General features: G+C 37.6%; 1 protein-coding gene across 1 annotated transcript in view; it reads left to right on the forward strand.

Moving 5' to 3' along the window:
• IL31RA (interleukin 31 receptor A) overlaps positions 1 to 18418 on the forward strand; it is a 93189-nt gene that overhangs the window by 44269 nt on the left and 30502 nt on the right. Inside the window, exons 3-5 of the mRNA XM_043573443.1 lie at positions 7392 to 7509; positions 10589 to 10770; positions 13259 to 13410. Of these exons, the coding sequence (XP_043429378.1) occupies positions 7392 to 7509; positions 10589 to 10770; positions 13259 to 13410 (452 nt within the window). The remainder of the gene's footprint in view (positions 1 to 7391; positions 7510 to 10588; positions 10771 to 13258; positions 13411 to 18418) is intronic.

Here is an 18418-nt window from a genome sequence, read left to right on the forward strand (position 1 = left end):
ATAATCATATGGTTTTTATCCTTTCTCTTAATGATCTGATGTATCACATTGATTGATTTACAAATGTTGAACCACCTTTGCGATCCAGGAATCTCACTGTATCATGATGAATGACTTTTTAAAAATTTATCATTGGATTCAGTTTACTGGTACTTTGTTGAGGTTTTTTGCATCTGTGTTCATCAGAGGTATTGGCCTATACTTCTCTTTTTTTGGTGCAGTCTTGAACTGGTTTTGGTATCTGGGTAATGCTGGCTTCATAGAATGAATTTGGAAGTTTCCTTCCTCTTCTGTTTTTTGGAATAGTTTGAGAAGAATGGGTGTTAACTACTTTATTTTACTTTATTTTATTTTATTTATTATTTTAGAGAAAGAGAGCATGAGTTGGGGGCAGGAAGGGGTGGGGAAGAGAGAGAGAGAGCATGAATATGAATCTCAAGCAGGCTTCCTGACCTTGATGCAAGTCACCATTGTATGAACCATGAAATCATGACCTCATGACCTGAGCTGAAATCGAGTGGGATGCTTAACTCCACTGAGCCACCTCAGGTGCCTCTGTTGGGAGTGTTTTGATTACTGATTCAAGTTCCTTTCTAGTAATGGATCTGTTCAAAGTTTCTATTTCTCCCTGTTTCAGTTTTGGTAGGTTATATGTTTCTAATAATTTATCCATTTCTTCTAGGTTGTCCAGTTTCTTGGCATATAATTTTTTGTAACATTCTCTTACAGTTGTTTGTATTTCTGTAGTGTTGGTTGTTATTTCTCCTCTTTCATTTTTGATTTTGTTTATTTGAGTTCTCTCTCTCATGAGTTTTTTTTTTTTTGATGACCTAGAGGCTTATCAATTTTATTGTTGTTTTTCAAAGAACCAACTCCTGCTCATTGATCTGTTCTATTATTTTTTGTAGTTTCTGTAACATTTATTTCTGCTCTAATCTTTATTCTTTCCTTCCTTCTGCTGGTTTTAAGTTTTGTTTGTTGTTTTTTTCTAACTCCTTTACATGTAAGGTTAGGTTGTTTACTTGAGACTTTTCTTGCTTCTTGATATAGGCCTATATTGCTATAAATTTTCCTCTTAGAACCCATTTTGCTGAATCCCAAAGATTTAGACTATTCTGTTTTCATTTTCATTTGTTTCCATCTAAATTTTATTTCTTCTTTGATTTCTTGTTTGATGCATTCATTGTTTAGTAGCATGTTATCTAACCTCTATGCATTTGTGGTCTTTCCAGATTTTTTCCTGTGGTTGATTTCTAGTTTTATAGTGTTGCGGTCAGAAAAGATACATGCTATGACTTTGATCGTTTTGAATTTGTCGTGACTTGCCTTGTGACCTAATATGGGATCTAGTCTGGAGAATGTTCCATGTGAATTTGAAAAGAATGTGTATACTGATGTTTTAGGATGGGCATTCTGAATATATCTGTCAGATTCAGCTGGTCCAATGTGTCATTCAAAGCTGATGTTCCCTTGTTGATTTTCTGTGTAGATGATGTCTTTATTGATGTACATGGGACTTTAAAGTCCCTTACTATTACTGTATTGCTATGGATTATTTTCTTTATGTTTGTTGTTAACAGTTTTATGTATTTGGTTGCTACCATATTGAGTGCATAAATACTTAAGACTGCTATATATTCTTATTAGATTGTCCCCTTTGTAATTATATAGTGTCCATCTTTGTCCTTTGTTACAGTGTTTGTTTTAAAGTCTATTTTGTCTGGGGGTGCCTGGGTGGCTCAGTAGACTGAGCTTCTGACTCCAGCTCAGGTCATGATCTCATGGTCTGTGATTTCGAGCCCCACATCAGGCTCTGTGCTGACAGCTTGGAGCCTGGAGACTGCTTCAGATTCTGTGTCTCCCTCTCTCTCTGCCCCTCCCCCGTTCATGCTCTGTTTCTCTCTGTCTCAAAAATAAGTAAACATTAAAAAAAATAAAGTCTATATTGTCTGATATAAGTATTGCTACCCCACCTTTCTTTTGACACCCATCTGCATGATAAATGTTTCTCTATTCCCTCACTTGCAGTCTGTAGATATCTTCAGGTCTGAAATTAGTCTCTAGTAGGCAGCATATAGATGGATCTTGTTTTTATTAATCCATTCTGTCACTCTGTGTCTTTTGATTGGAGCATTTAGTCTATTTACATTCAAAGTAATTATTGATCTGTATGTTATTTATTGCTATTTTGTTACTTGTTTTGTGGTTGTTTCTATGGTTTTTCTCTGATTGTTTTATCTCTTGCTCTTTTTCGTGGTTTGCTGGTTTTCTTGGTGATATACTTGTATACTTTCCTCTTTATTCTGGGCATATATATTACTGTTTTTTAAATTTGTAGTTATCATAGATTTGTACATAACATCTAATGCATATAGCAGTCTGTATTAAGTTGATGGTTGCTTAAGTTTGAACCCATTTTTTACTCCTTTCCCCCATGTTTTAGGTATATGGTATCATATTTTACATCCTTCTATTTTGTGAATCCTTTGTGAAAAAAACCTTTCAGTGGTTTTTACAGATGTACTTGTTTTTCACACTCTCATTTATGGTCTTTCCTTTCTACTCACAGAGTCCCCCTTAATATTTCTTGCAGGGCTGGTTTAGTAGTCATGAATGCCTTGGTTTTTGTGTCTGAAACTGAAACTCTTTATCTCTCCTTATATTCTGAATGATAGTCTTGCTGGCTAGAGTATTGTTGGCTGCAAATTTTTCCCTTTCAGCACTTTGAATATATAATGCCATGCCCTTCTGGTCTGCAAAGTTTCTGATGAAAAATCTGCTGATATCCTGATAGGGTTTCCCTTGTATGTAACTGTCTTCTTTTCTCTTGCTGCTTTTAAGATTTTTTTCTTCATCACTAATTTTTACCATTTTAATTAGAATGTGTCTTTGTGTAGACCTCCTTGGGTTGATTTTTTGGGGGTCTCTGACTCCTGTATCTGGATATATATTTCCTTCCCCAGGTTAGGAATATTTTCAGCTATTATTTCTTCAAGTAAGCTTTTGCCCCCTTTTTTCTCTCTTCTTTCTCTGGGATCGCCATAATGTCTGTGTTATCAGATATAATGTAGTCACTGAGTTCCCTAAGACTATTCTCAATATGTATGATTTTTTTTCCTCTCGTTTGCTCAGCTTGGTTACTTTCCATTACTTTGTATTCCAGGTCATTAATTTGTTCCTCTGTTTCATTTAGCCTGCTCTTTATCCCATCAAGTGTATTTTTAATTTACTTATTGTGTCCTTCATCTCTGATTCTTTTTTATTTCTTTGTCAAGTGTCTCACTGATGTCCTCTACTCTTTTCCCCAGTCCATTGAATATCTTTATGATCCTTACTTTAAATTTAAATTCTCTGTCAGGCTTATTACTCATGTCTGTTTTGCTTAGGTCTCTTGCTGTGATTTGGTCCTATTCCTGTGCTTGGGATATATTTCTCTGTCTCCTGATTTTTTTTGTAATTCTCTGTATATGTTTCTCTGTGTTAGGTAAGTCAACTATGTCTTCTGCTCTTGAAGGTAGTGGACTTAAAAAGAAGAAGTCCTTAAGTATCCTGTAGTGCAGTGTCCCCTGCTTCCCAGGGCCTGTCACTTCAGATAGTTTCTCTTGTGTGTGTTGTATGTGCTTTGCTGTGTTCTTGTATCTTTTGCCTTTAGTTTAGTTGTCTGTAGTGGCTCTTTTTGCCTACTGTGGGAAGTACTTGGTCCCTGGCAGGTGTGGCCTGCATTTATTCAAGGTAAATGCTGGTTTACTTGCTAATTGAGACCTGGAGCTTCTGCTGTTAGTACTGGCTAGCCTAACTAAATGGACAAATGGTGCATGGGTGGGTCTTGCACTTTTAACAAAGTGCACCTCAGACTTCTGCAGAGTCTGCTGCTACCAAGACCAAGGCTCTAAAAAGGCACAGGTCAAGAGTTGCAATGTTGGTGAGATTTGCACTGATCATCTGGGAGAGAGGCTCTGCGGTGCTGAGACTGAGGCAAGCGTGACTGGAAATGCCAGATCCAGTGAAGGATGGGGCCGGGGGGTGTTGGCAGTAGCACGTTAGGTAGCAAGTGTGGGCAAAGCTGGTTCCCACATGTGCCTATGTGTTTATGCTGGGGGGTGGGGATGGGAAATGGTGTCTTCCAGCTCCTTTGTTCCTGGAGGAGTCTTTCTGAGATCCCTATCTCTTCAGAACATGCTCTATAATGAGTAAATCATTCTCCCTCCTCTTTGCCACCCAGTGTTTTTCAAACTTTTGGTTCTACACTGTATCTGCTCAGGCTGCTAGTCAAATTGCATCTTCAAGGGTGGGGACTCAGCTTCCTAATGCCAGCAGAGCTCTTCCAGAGCTGAACACCTTATTTTAAGAATTCTAGGCTTTAAGTCCCACTATTTGCAAAAATTCATGAAATTAGGCTCCTCTTGTTTTCAAAGCCAAATGATATGGGGGTTCATCTTCCAATTTTGGGTCCCTGACTTGATTGTCTTTTTCTTGCCTTTCACCATGCTTCCAGCTTGCTCCTGTCTGATGGCCACAGTCCCTGTAGGTCTCAATCGCATGTCCACCTTCTTCAATGTGGTCTCTTCTCTACCTTTGGTTGTGGGGTTTGTTCTATAAATCTTTGGGTCTTTTTCTAGGTGTTTTATCTAGTTTTATCCATGGAAAGAGGTGAGCTTAGGGTACTCCTATGCTGCCATCTTCCCAGCAGCACGAGAGAGAAAATCTTTGATGTCACTGCTGACTAATGGGTGCTTCAGGGATTAGATTCACGTGCAGGATTCAGAGGAAGGCAGCTTCTCAAGAAAGAGCTGGAAGCATTGACACAATGTGTCGGCACTTAGCTCTCCCTCATTCTTGTTTATCATTCCTAGGGGCTACTTTACCATGTGGGCAATGCTCATTTCATAGAAAAAATATATGAATATACACACAAATTCAAAAATCCTAAACCTAAACAGAACAGTGAATGTCCTGCATTCTGGAACCCTTTACCACTGCCTTTTTGTTAGAAGGTAATACCTTTGACAGAGATACAGAATTAGTTAGGTAATACTAATACAGTAAATACAGTATTAGTTAGGTGTACAGAGAAAATATAATATCCTTATAGTCTATGATCAATCTGATCAGTTCTAAAAAGTTCCTTCTTCCCTGGAAAGCCAGGCAGGGTTGAGGAAGGGGTGGGGCTGGGTAGCACTCTTATTTGTTAACATTGGCTGTTCCTTCTGGTTTACAATCCTTTAGCTAATCCACTCTCTGGGGTAAATGCCCATGTTTCAGAGTTCCTACCTTTCTCCTGCTCCTCTATAAGATAGTATCTAGGCATATGAGCAGGGTTTATATGAATGCAGAACCGTGGGCAAGGGCTTGTGCATCCATGTAAGCAAACCTTTGTGTTGCCTTCTGGTTTTCTCTGGACTTTCTGGTTTGGTCTCATGCATCGTCTGCTATTTTGCTGCAAGATAGCTGGCTTTGCCTGCACTTTGGGACATCATACTCGCACCTATTCCTGAAGTTCATGTTCTATTTGCTTTCCTGTGGTCCTGAAGTCCCCTGTGCACAGAACTTCCACTGAATCCCAGGCCTGGACCAGTGTCACACATCTATACCCACCCTCCACCTGAGGCACCAGGGATTTCTGGATTCCTGCCTGCTGTACTTGCCTGTATGGAGCTTATCTAAAGAGCTACCCTCAGCCCACACTCTGCCAGTGTAGTGTTCTGCATTATGCTGGAGTTGATGCTGAGTGGAACGTGAGGCTTCTTTTAGACTAAAGCCTTGTGACCTGCACCAGGCTGTGTCTGATGAAATATGTCACCAGCCCCATTGACCTGTTTTACAGACCCATCTGTGTGTTTGTACTGTTCCACCAAGAACACTGACATCTGAGCTCTTTGCTCTACCTTACTTCCATTATCTCCCCACATATTCCCCTTCAATATTTTACTTGCCAGAAGTGATGGGCTTTTTCCCATTTCTTGTCTGGTAGAGACTTCCTTTCTAGATGCACTGTAGCTTTACTTTGATACACAAAGGTAACCTAAGTTGTCTTCCTTTCTCAAAAATGCCTGCTTCTTATGACTATGGTTTTGCCAAAGTCTCAAAAGGAAGTTAGTTTGAATCTCAGAACTGAACATTGCCCTTAGTTGAAAATTGCCTTTAGTTCTTAATTATGGGTGTGTATATGTGCATGCATGAGTGTGTATGATTAACCCCTTGGTCTTCTGGTGAAACCTCTGGACCACTTCTCAAAATAATATTTGTAAGTATATAAATAATATACATGTGATTACAAAGAAACTCAAATATACTGAAATGATGTTATCAAAGTATTAAGGAAACAAATTTGTGACAGTAATATGTGTGTTTCTTAAATTTTTTTAATGTTTATTTTTCAGAGAGAGACAGAGCATGAGTGGGGGAGAGGCAGAGAGAGGGAAACAGAATCTGAAGCAGGCTTAGAGATCTGAGCTGTCAGCACAGAGTCTGAAGTGGGGCTTGAACTCAGAAACTATGAGATCATAACCTGACCTGAAGTTGGACATTTAACTGACTGAGCCACCCAGGTGCCCCTGTCCTTCTTTATCAATACATTAAATGGGAAGGCCTAATAATTACTTTAGTGTAGTAATAGTAACAATAGTATTTGATATTTCAAGATATTTGCAACAACTGAAATATAAATGAAAATACCCTGACTTTTAATGGCGACAAATTCACAAGTAGGTTGTTGACCACATTCGTGGGGGAAGAAAATTATTAATTTCAACAAAAGGTTAGTGAAAAATCAAGATAAAAACTTTTTCCCATTTAAGTTCATGTACCCATGGATTCTGTCTCTGGACCTTTTCAGGGTCTAGATCTGTATTCTAGATGGTATCTTCTTTCTCTATGGAAGGATAGGTGTTACTGGGTGAGAAACTACAGGGAGCAGAATTTATGAACTATGGAAATACATGTAAAATATTTCAGAAATTTTCTCTATTAATGTAATCTTCTGATGAAAAACTATTGTTACATAAAGTTGAAGTGTGGCATAGTTGAACATTTGGTGTTTTTCTCTTCTCCACATATCTTCCATTTCCCAGTTACCCAGACTGATTCCATCATTTGATGCTTTACTTAGCACTTCACTAACACTTTATATTTGCCTGGTGTCTTAATACAATTTTTGCTTCTCAAAAGTTGCTTTTGAGTAAGAATGTAAAAAGTGCTTTTTGAAAAGTATAAATCTAGTTCTTTAAGATAAAGGAGTAATTGAAGAGATGGAGTTAGATTCTTTCCTTTGCCTTGATTAGGAGAATCTATATTATGTATCAACTAACCAAAACAGTCCAGTTTTTGATCCACCTAGTTTCATGAAATGATTGTGTGTATGTATGTATGCATATATGTGTTTATTTATTTAGTTTTGCCAGCTAAACCTGAGAACATTTCCTGTGTCTTCTACTATGAAGAGAATTTTACTTGCACCTGGAGTCCAGAGAAAGAAGCCAGTTATACATGGTACAAAGTAAAGAGAACTTAGTAAGTACCGGAGCTTGTGTGCTATCAGTGGGAGTAAGGGTAGGAGGCAGAGGCTCCTGGTTCTCTCATGATTCAAGTCACTTCTGAAGTGAAATGTTCTCCTCATTATAGCTTCTGGGTGACTCCCATAGCCTCTGATGGCTGGGATGACACCTTGGCTGCTTGCAGCCATACTGACAGGAGCTGCAACTATGGAGGGAGGGGAGCTATAGCCACATGATGGCCTCTTCTCAGAGGCACTGGATTGTCTCAGAGCAGTCACCAGTTATAAGCAGAGTGGAAAAATCTGCTTATTTACTATATTCAGCTATGTTCTTCCTCTTTCCAGAATGTGTCCTAAAACTGTTCCTTTTTCATGGATGCAATGTTAATAAGTAGGGTCGTAAACCCAGAACTAAGAGGGAGATTTACACTAATTTGCTATGTGACCTCTGTTAAACAGTATTCCACCAGGACAGTGCTTCCCCAATTTCTTACTACCTCAAGCATCCCTTTTTATCCTAATCCTATTAGAATAAAAATTATAAAATTTTTATTATTATTCTAGCCAAAAGCTAGCTGTTTTAGCAAGTTTATGCAGGGGTTCTGTTTTGAAATTTTGAAAATAGTTCATGAAACCCTTTGTGGACTTCATGTTCCCCTAAGAATAAGGATGCCCACATTGGGAAATATTGAAAGATTATCTTTTCCATTCCAAAAAGAGTCTATACTTCCAAGTTTTTGTTTTGTTTTGTTTTTAAATACAAGATCTCATTTATACTCTTTTTTCCCCACTCCTTGGAAATTGGTAACTAGTGTTGTAGGGGAAATCCACTTTATGCTTTACAGTAGAAGAAATTGAAAAAAGCAAGCACTATTCCTTGCAGTACTCATATATCAATGAGTATATCAGAGAGATGATTTAACACAGAGGTCAGCAAACTTTTTCTATAAAGGGACAGATAGTAGATATTTTAGGCTTAGAGGGAGGTGGATCTCTGTCAAACTATTTAACACTATTTCTGTAGCAGGAAAGTTGCCATAGACAATATGTAAACCAATGGACCTCACTGTTGTCCATATAAACCTTATTTATGGATCCTGAAATTTGAATTTGATATACTTTTCACATGCCACAAAGTATTTTTCTTTTTGTATAGTTTCCCCAACCATTTAACAATGTCAAACCTGTTCTTAGCCTTTGGGCCAATCAAGAATAGGTGGCGGGCTGTATTGGGCCTGTAGGCCTAGTTTGCTGAGCCCTGCTTCTGAAAATAAGAATGATAAAGACCCAATAATTCATGGTACAAATGACTTATATTCTCCTAGACTGTAGTTCTAGGTTCAGTGTTGAATAGAAAGTATCAGTATAATGAAAATCTGGAAACCTCAATAAGTGTACTCCTATTTTTTTGTTATAAGGAGTCACTCCTCCCACCCCCTTCTATCACTCCCTATGGATTGTCATTATGTTCATGAGCTGGTCATGTAGAAAGAGTAAATGCCTGGGTGTCCTTAGGCCTGTGTACAGTCTCTGTCCATGGTCTCAGGTCTTCTGGGCTCTCCAGGACTCCCATACTAGCTTGTACCTTTGTAAGTTTATCACCAAAAATCTTTTTTCCGGGTAGAATGGGAAGGTTTCTTGTGGGTGATCAACTCTGAGAGCAGATGATGGTGGGTCAGTGGTATGAAGAAAAAAACCTTACTGATGCTCAGGAATGATAGGAATAGATTTTTCCCTGGGGAAGAATAAGGAGTTGGGATGCCTTTATGGAGGTAGTGACTTTTGAACTGAGATGTGAAGGAGCTCTAAAGATGCAGGAAAGGGAAGAAAAGGATATGTCTCCAAGGTTACAGCATGAATAAATGCAAAATATTCAACTACAGTGATAGTACTAATAACAATGATAGTAACATCTCATCTTTAGAATAAGTGGCTGAACTTTTAAAAGCACTTAATGCATATTAGCTCATTTCATCCTCATAACAGTGCTATACTATAGGTATATTACTATTCTCATTTTAGATGGGAAAACTCAGGCAAGGAGAGGCTAGGAAACTTGCCCAAGGCACAGAATTCAAACCTGATCTTTTTCCAGAGTTTGTGATGTAACCATGACTCAACATTATTCTGGAGGCCATTTTTTTTGCACTGTACAACTATAGAAAAACTTCCACGATTCTATACATCTAAGCTCCTTTGCTCCCAGCCCCAGCCAACACTGGGACCGTGTAAGGTGGGGGTTTTTCTGTTTTCTGCCGACTTCAACTCCTACATAATCCCTAGAGCTGTGGGACTATATCTATACCTACCCATCTGATACCTATCAGTCTTTGTACTTGTCTTCATTAAGTTATAGTTTGATAGGATTTAAGTTATCTATCTGGGATAGATAGATATCTTTCTATCAGGAAAATAATTTTCATGGGTTTTCTGAAAATAGTGTATGCCAATGGTAGAAAATTCAATTTGAAAAATGTAAAGAATGTAAAAAAAAAAAAATCACTTAAAATTTCATCACCAAAGGTAACAGCTTTACATTTTGCTGAGCACCTTTCCAGACATCTGTAAGAACAGTTATATAAATATGTAAGTTTATATAAATTTGATTATTCTGCATATAATATGCATATTTTTTTTACCACCAATAGAGTATGGCCATCTTTCCATATCAATAACTATAGATATATTAAAAACTATTTAAAATTCTACTTATGTACCCACCATACTTTATTTAATAAATCCTCTTTGATTTTAATTTTCTTTTTAGAATAACTTCCCAAGACTAGAATTTGGGGTTTTCAAGGGCCTATTCAGTATTTCTTACCAATAGGAAATACAAGTATAGTTTTTGATGGATGTGAAGAGTTTCAAGCAAGTCTCCATGTCTCATAACATCTCAGACAAGAAGCGGGTAACTTGGAACTCTCCTTGGAAGTGATGAGGAAGGTATTTGGAGAGGAGCACTCTGTTCTGAACGATATAGTCTTCAAGAGAAACCCAAAGTAAAACTAACAAATACATGCTTAATATATTAAGTATGGCTTTGTTTCCAAACTGCTGTACTAAACTCATGTTGAATTGCTTTTGCCTTCAAAGCTCTTATGGATATAAAAGTGATATTTGTCCAAGTGATAATTCTACAAGAGGAAATCATACTTTTTGCTCCTTTCTTCCTCCAACAATAACAAACCCAGATAATTACACCATTCAAGTGGAAGCTCAAAATGCAGATGGTATAATTAAATCTGATATAACACATTGGAGCTTAGATGCTATAAGTAAGTATTATTTTTTATTCTTATATACTCTTTTATTAAAAGATACCCCCTTTTTTTTCTTGAAAGAGATACAGACACAAAAGTAGACTCAAAGCTTAAGGATATAGTACATATGTGTCATGAATATATCAAGGGTTATGAGTATGCATAAGAGTTCCTTATTCTCCACATCTTTACCCGTGCTTACTGTTTGTTGTCTTTTTGTTACTAGCCATTGTGATTGGTATGAGGTAATATCTCATTGTGGTTTTCTCTGATTATTAGTGATGTTGAGCATCTCTACATGTACCTCTTAGCTATCTATTTGTCTTTGGAAAATGTCTATTCAGGTCCTCTGTCCATTTTAAAATTCAGACTGTGATTTTCTTGGTGTTGAATTGTATGAGTTCTTTATATATTTTGGATTTTAATCCCTTATTGTATACATCATTTGCAGATACCTTCTCCCATTCAGTAAATTTCCTTTTCATTTTGCTGATGATTTCCTTCACTGTGCAAAAGCTTTTTATTTTGATGAGGTCCCAATAGTGTATTTTTGCTTTTGTTTTACTTGCCTGAGGAGACCTATCCAAAAAAATGTTTCTAAGGCTGATGTCAAAGAGATTGCTGACTATATTTTCTTTAGGAGTTTTATGGTTTCAGGCCTCACATTTAAGTTTTTAATCCATTTTGAGCTTATTTTTGTACATGGTTTGAGAAAGTGGTTCATTTTCATTCTTTTACATAAAACTGTCAAGTTTTCTCAACACCATTTATTGAAGAGACTCTTTTATCCCCACTGTATATTCTTGCCTCCTTTGTCTTATATTAATTGATGATATAAGTTTATGCTTATTTCTGGACTCTCAGTCCTGTTCCACTGATCTTTGTGTCTATTTTTAGGTCAGCACAGCTTGAAATCTTGGATTGTGATACCTTCAGCTTTATTTTTGTTTCTTAAGATTACTTTCATTATTTGGGGTCTTTTGTGGTTCCATACACATTTTAGTATTATTATCTTTTTAATTCTGGAATCTGTAAATTGCTTTGGGTGGGGTAGACATTTACAAATTTTTAGTTCTTGGGGCGCCTGGGGGGCTGGGTTGAGCATCCGACTTCAGCTCAGGTCATAATCTCATGGTCTGTGAGTTCAAGCCCCGTGTCAGGCTCTGTGCTGACAGCTCAGAGCCTAGAGCCTGGAGCCTGTTTCAGATTCTTTGTCTCCCTCTGCCTCTGCCCCTCTCCCACTCATGCTCTGTCTCTCTCTCTCCCTGTCAAAAATAAATAAACATAAAAATTTTTTTTTCAATTTTTAATTCTTCCAATCCATGAGCATGGTATATATCTTTTCATTTGTTTGTGTTGCCTCAATTTCTTTTATTAATGTCTTATAGTTTTCAGAGTACAGGTCTTTCATGTCCTTGTTTACATTTATTCCTAGGCATTTTATTCTTATTGATGCAAGTGTATTTCCTCCTTCATTACTCGTGTGTAGAAATGCAACAGATTTCTGTATATTAATTTTATACCCTACAACCTTATTGAAGTCATTGTTTAGAAGAATTTTTAATGCAAGTGGGTATACGCTGATTGCACAGTGTGATTTAAAAAGATGAAAGTTTTATTTAGCATAATAGAAAATTTGCTTAAAAATATACAAATACTTACATAGAAAAAAGCCTGGAAATACACCAGAAAGTTATGATGGCTATCTCTGAGGTTGATGGCATTATGGATGATTTAAACTTTTTCTTTGTATTTTTCTATATTAAAAAGATTTTTTTTAGAATGAGCATATACTAATTTTAAAACCAGAAAAAAATTGCATATCTTCAGAGAGAGAGAATTAGGATGAGAATGTTTGTAGTATTCAAGGAAAATGAAAGATGCTTTCTACTGGCCACTTCTGGGTTGAGGGGAGTGTAGAGTAGATAAGGTAAACAGCCCATTTTCTGGTTGTTTTACCTCCTTTCTCCTTGGCGTAAGATCTGACCCATTTAGTAAAATGTATATTTGCGGAAAAATCGTAGGAATCTATCCTCTCCTCAGAGGCCATCCCTTTTTTTGGTGGGGGTGAAATGGTGGGAGAAGTGGGGATGGCAGCATTCCTTTTGCACTGCCTTCCTAATGCCATCTGCATATAGCAGATTACAAAATAAGCCCTACCATTTCATTTCTACTTTTCTTTTTTTTTAAATTTATTTTTATTTTTTATTATTTATTTTTGAGAGAGAGAAAGAGTGCGAGTTAGGGAAGAGCACAGGGGGGGGGGGGGAGGGGAGACACACAGAATCTGAAGGAGGCTTCAGGCTCTGAGCTGTCAGCACAGTCTGATGCAGGTTCTCAAACCTGCGAACCACAAGATAATGACCTGAGCCAAAGTCGGACGCTTAACCGACTGAATCACCCAGGTACCCCTCTACTTTGCCTTTTTCCAGTTTTAGGTGGATGCTATTAACATCTTCTGATCTTTTTGCAAATATGAGAAATTTAGGATTTTTATTTTCAGCGAAAATTGAACCACCTGAGATTTTCAGTGTGAAACCAGTTTTGGGTGTCAAACGAATGGTTCAAATAAAATGGATACGGCCTGTGTTGGCTCCTGTTTCATCTACTTTAAAATACATACTTCGATTCAAAACAGTAAATAGTTCCTACTGGGTAAGTATCCTATTACAATGTTTCTATTAGAGGGCCCAAAGAAAAGAATTATTGATAACTTTTTTTTTAACTGGGAATCATTTTTTTTTTCAATTTTCTATCTTAAAAATAGAAGACAGATAATAATGAGTACTTTTCTTCCTAGTTTCTCATTAGGGCCTTTTGGATTGGACAAGTATTTCACTATAGGCATCTTGCATTCAAAGCACAGGGACATATTAAAGAGTGAGAAGTTTACTTTTGCATTCCACTCTGGTTTGTGTATAGCTATGTCAATGGCTGAGATTCTGTGGCTTGTCCATTTCCTTTTTTATTTTTCCAACTCTTTATGAAATTGTGATATATAACTTGTATTTCGAAAAATGAACAAATCATAGCTGTTGTATTTAATAAATTATTATTAAGTTAGCACTCATGTTAAAACCAGTGAGGTCAAAAAAAGCATGCCAAGGTCTCCTGCTTATCCTTTCCGATGACAACCCCCACACTGCCTTAGAGCTGTTATCTTGATTTTCACGGTACATACTTCTTTGGTTTTTATTATGGGTTTACCGTTTAAACCTGCATCTCTGGGGTGCCTGGGTGGCGCAGTCTGTTAATCGTCCAACTTCAGCCAGGTCACGATCTCGCGGTCCGTGAGTTCGAGCCCCGCGTCAGGCTCTGGGCTGATGGCCCCGCCTCAGGCTCTGGGCTGATGGCTCAGAGCCTGGACCGATTCTGTGTCTCCCTCTCTCTCTGCCCCTCCCCCGTTCATGCTCTGTCTCTCTCTGTCCCAAAAATAAATAAACGTTGAAAAAAAAAAAAGTAAACCTGCATCTCTGAACAACACAGTTTGACACATTATGTAATAGAAATCCTTACATTTTGTATTTTTAAAAAAATATTTGACTTCCTTCAGTATTGTACTCTTAAGATTCATCTATGTTATGTAATGCTGGAATTTATACATTTTAATTGTTTTATAGTATTCCATTGTGTACTAATTAATTTGCATTTACCTGACTTTTAATTGCATTAATTTATTGCATTAATTGCATTAATTAATTTAATTTGCATTTACCTGACTTTTAATGAGGTTGTATACCTTTTTATGTGTTTTTTGGCTATTTGGAGTTCTTTGTGAAATGTTGATTTAAGCCTTTTGCACATTTTTTCTAATGGGTGGTCTGAGTTTTAAATTGACTTGTAGGAGTTTCTTATACATTTTATTTATGAGTTTTTTAAATCTGCTATGTGTGTTACAGACATTTATCACTATGTGGTTTGCCATTTCACTGTCTTAATGGTGACTTTGGAGGAGCATAACTTCTTACTTTTTAACATTTTAAACAATTTTCAACAATCCTTTCTTACTTCAAAGTTCAGAGGATATTCTTCTGTTTCCATCAATGCAACCTGAAATTATATCAACCTTTTTTTGGTAACTACTATATATTTTTTTTTTAATTTTTTTTTCAACGTTTATTTTATTTTTGGGACAGAGAGAGACAGAGCATGAACAGGGGAAGGGCAGAGAGAGAGGGAGACACAGAATGGGAAACAGGCTCCAGGCTCTGAGCCATCAGCCCAGAGCCTGACGCGGGGCCCAAACCCACGGACCGCGAGATCGTGACCTGGCTGAAGTCGGACGTTTAACCGACTGCTCCACCCAGGCGCCCCTATATTTTTAATGTTTATTTTTGAGAGAGAGAGAAAGAGAGAGAGGGTGAGGGAGGGACAGAGAGAGAGGGAGACACAGAATCCAAAGCAGGCTCTAAGCCCTGACCTGACAGCACAGAGCCTGATGTGGGACCTGAATGCATGAACTGTGAGATCATGACCTGAGCCAAAGTCGGAAGCTTAACCGACTGAGCCAGCCAGGTGCCCCTGTAAACACTACATATTGTTGACTCTTAATCAGATCCTAGCCAATTAAATCAGTTAAACCTTTAATATTTTTTTCCCACACACAAGATTTTCTAGTAAAACACATGTCCACTGTCTTAAAGTTTATTGGTTTTTAAGATAAGTGGAGGCATTATCAGCATTTCAGCCCATTTAGAATCTTTATTTTACCACCAAAACTTACAGTTAACTTTTAACTTTCTGACTTTTCAATATCCTCAGATTTTATAACTCTTAACTTGTATACCTTTATCAAATAATTAATAAAAATAGTAACTATGTCAGAGCCCTGTGGTAAACCATTAGAGACTATTCAGAGATATCAACCTTTTTTTCTCTGAGTGTGGTCATTTACTTATGTTTCTGTGAATATGCATAATTACTGTCATAATCATTCAGCCTACTCTTACTGTCTTGACCATGACACTATTACTAGCCTTTGCTGAAATTCATAGATACTTTACTGCATTCTCTCCTAGTCTAGAGCTCTTTCAGAAAGGAAAATTGGTAAAGTTTCACTTATTACATGTTTAAGATAAGAGAAATAATGATGTCCACTCTTCCTCTCAGCTTCTTTTCTAAGCCATTGTCCTAGTACCTGCCTACATGTACCACAAGAGTAATTAATTTGTAGTTTCTGGAACCCAGAACAGAATACCTAAGCAAGGAAGTTCCTGGTACAACATAAGTCCATCTTCCTTCACATCACCAGTTATGGTCTAAGTAAACCTGAGGAATTGCTAGGAATTGGTACTGTCTAGCAATCCTTGATTTACCCTGTTTGTCTGAGCCCAGAGTCCTCTGTCCACTGAGATAGGATTCAATAAGAAAAATAAACCAGGATTTCTGTTCCTCTGGAAAATGAGCAAGCCATGTAGAACACTAAGTGAGGGAAGCACGTGTAAATTACCCCAGATTTCAGGATCCTGTACCCACTTCTTTGAGAAACTCACCTGCATCTGCCCTCATGTTTGCATTATTCCTTCCAGTCCTTGAGCTAAGAGGTCATTTTTCCTGCTCTGCTGAAGGAAGTGAGAAGGAAAGTGGAATGTGCAGTCAGTATCTCCCTCCTTTGAGCATTCAAACACAATAATTTTTAAACTCAATTATATCAACCCAATTTTTCTATGGAAAAAGGTCCAAATCCTTAATCCCCCAACACTTGAACCCTATCAACCCCTCCAACCTCATTTTTCATCCTGCCCTTGGTTCTCTACTAACTAGTTCTGGATTGCTACTTTCCCTTGTGTCATGTTGTTTCACTATTCTGTATCTTTGCTTTTGTACCTCTACTCCCTCGCCAAACTTCGTTAAACCTGTTCATGTCTCAGAACTCAGTTCTGACATATTTCCTTCTGAGCACCTGAACTAGGTGCTCCTTCTCCGTCACCACACTTAACACTCAACACAGTCATTTAAAGTCCTATGTCCCTGCATTAGACTGTAAAAAAATCCCAATATGTCCATATAGCAGGACTTACGTTTGTATAATGCTGTGTGTGTTGCAAAGTGCTTTCTTACACTCCAGACTATTTAATCTTTGCATATATATATATAAATGAGGTATCACTATTATTTTTTTTACAGATTAGGAAATCATGATGTACAGAGCTTAAATCACCTGTCTAAGATCCCAGGGTTTGTAAGTTGCAAACCTGAGCCCAAGTTTTCTGACTCCAAGTTGCCATTCATTTGACCATATTTTAGCAACCTCCAGACCATCTTCCTGTTGCCTAGTCTAAGGAGTTTCTGCCTTTAAAAATAGAGCTATGTGAGAATTCTGCCAAAGAATCTCAAGAAGGTTTTAAAAGTTTGGTTTAGGCTTTGCACCAACACTTCTGACTCATCTCTTAAAACATAAACACTTTGGGCGAACTAGGATTTGGCACAAAGTATAGGTTGTTAGAAATAAACCCGATGAAGTTAATTAGTGTTTTGTTAGGAGTCCTTTGTGTTGAGCTGGGGAAATCTTAGTTGAGTCTATATATGGAGGATCAGTTGGTCCTGGACTGTATGAGGGCCACAGGTACTTGCCTGGACAAAAAGCCAAACTGAAAGAAGCCTTTCAGGCAGATACGTAGTTTGAAAGGCTGAGCAGCTTTTTTCCCACCTATGGGAAAGGGCTGTAAAGAACATGCTTGGCTAGTTACATTAGGCAAAGCTTACTGAACATGAATGTGAAGAGCCCCAGCTTGTAGACCAAGCATGTGCTTGAGGGTACTCGCAAAGCAGGAAGAAAATTTTGAAAGATTGTTATAAAAGAATATTACATATTTAAAAGAGCTTAAAAGGACAACAAAACTTTATTAGACTTCTTTGTGGATTAATATAGTTTTATTTTGATTTGTGTATGGAAGATACCATGTGGTTGTCTGTCTTATAAAGGTCTTAATATTGCCCCAAATGAGCCCCATAACTAAGCTAAGTTGAGGAAGGCTACTTTCTCTGAGATGTGGGATTGTCCCAGTGACCCTATTCTGCCATTACAACATCTCCAGGGGCTGTTAGAGGTGGGCGTTCAGGGAACTTTGGATTCAACAGTGAAAGTGCCCTTGCCTCTGGTTCCTACATCCTTTTCCCAACACCATCTTCCTAGATTCAGAGTTTAGAAGTTTCCATCTGTGGCTGAGATGCTCAGGTTTTTGCTACATACATACATTCTCATTTTGTTCAATTTCCTTTAGGCCCAAGACCTGTAGTTATGTAGTTATTTTCACAGCTGTTATATATACTTTCTTCTCTCACAGGGTTTTATGGGACTAGTGTGCATATTCACAAAATAGACATGCCTATTAGTGCAGTTTATTAATCAACTCAATGTAAGTTCATATAAACCAACAGCTAAAAGTTCATCTTGCAGCAACAGTGACCATGCTCAAAAATAAATAGCTGAATTTTTAGTGTCTCTTGGAGAGTTGGGTCCAAAAGGGACTTGAGAGATTATATAAAGCAGTGTGCTCATTTTACTAATGAGGAAACTGAAGTCTAGAAAGGAGAAGTGATTTATTTACCTCTCCCCCTCCACTTCCCCACAGAATGTCAAAATGAATTTATGCATCCAGGCTGCTGAGATCCTTAGCAGCCCTACTGGTTACCTAAAGACCAATAGTTTGCAATGGAAGAT

The sequence above is a fragment of the Prionailurus bengalensis genome, chromosome A1, assembly GCF_016509475.1.
Source record: "Prionailurus bengalensis isolate Pbe53 chromosome A1, Fcat_Pben_1.1_paternal_pri, whole genome shotgun sequence".
In the NCBI taxonomy this organism is placed as follows: Eukaryota; Metazoa; Chordata; class Mammalia; order Carnivora; family Felidae; genus Prionailurus; species Prionailurus bengalensis.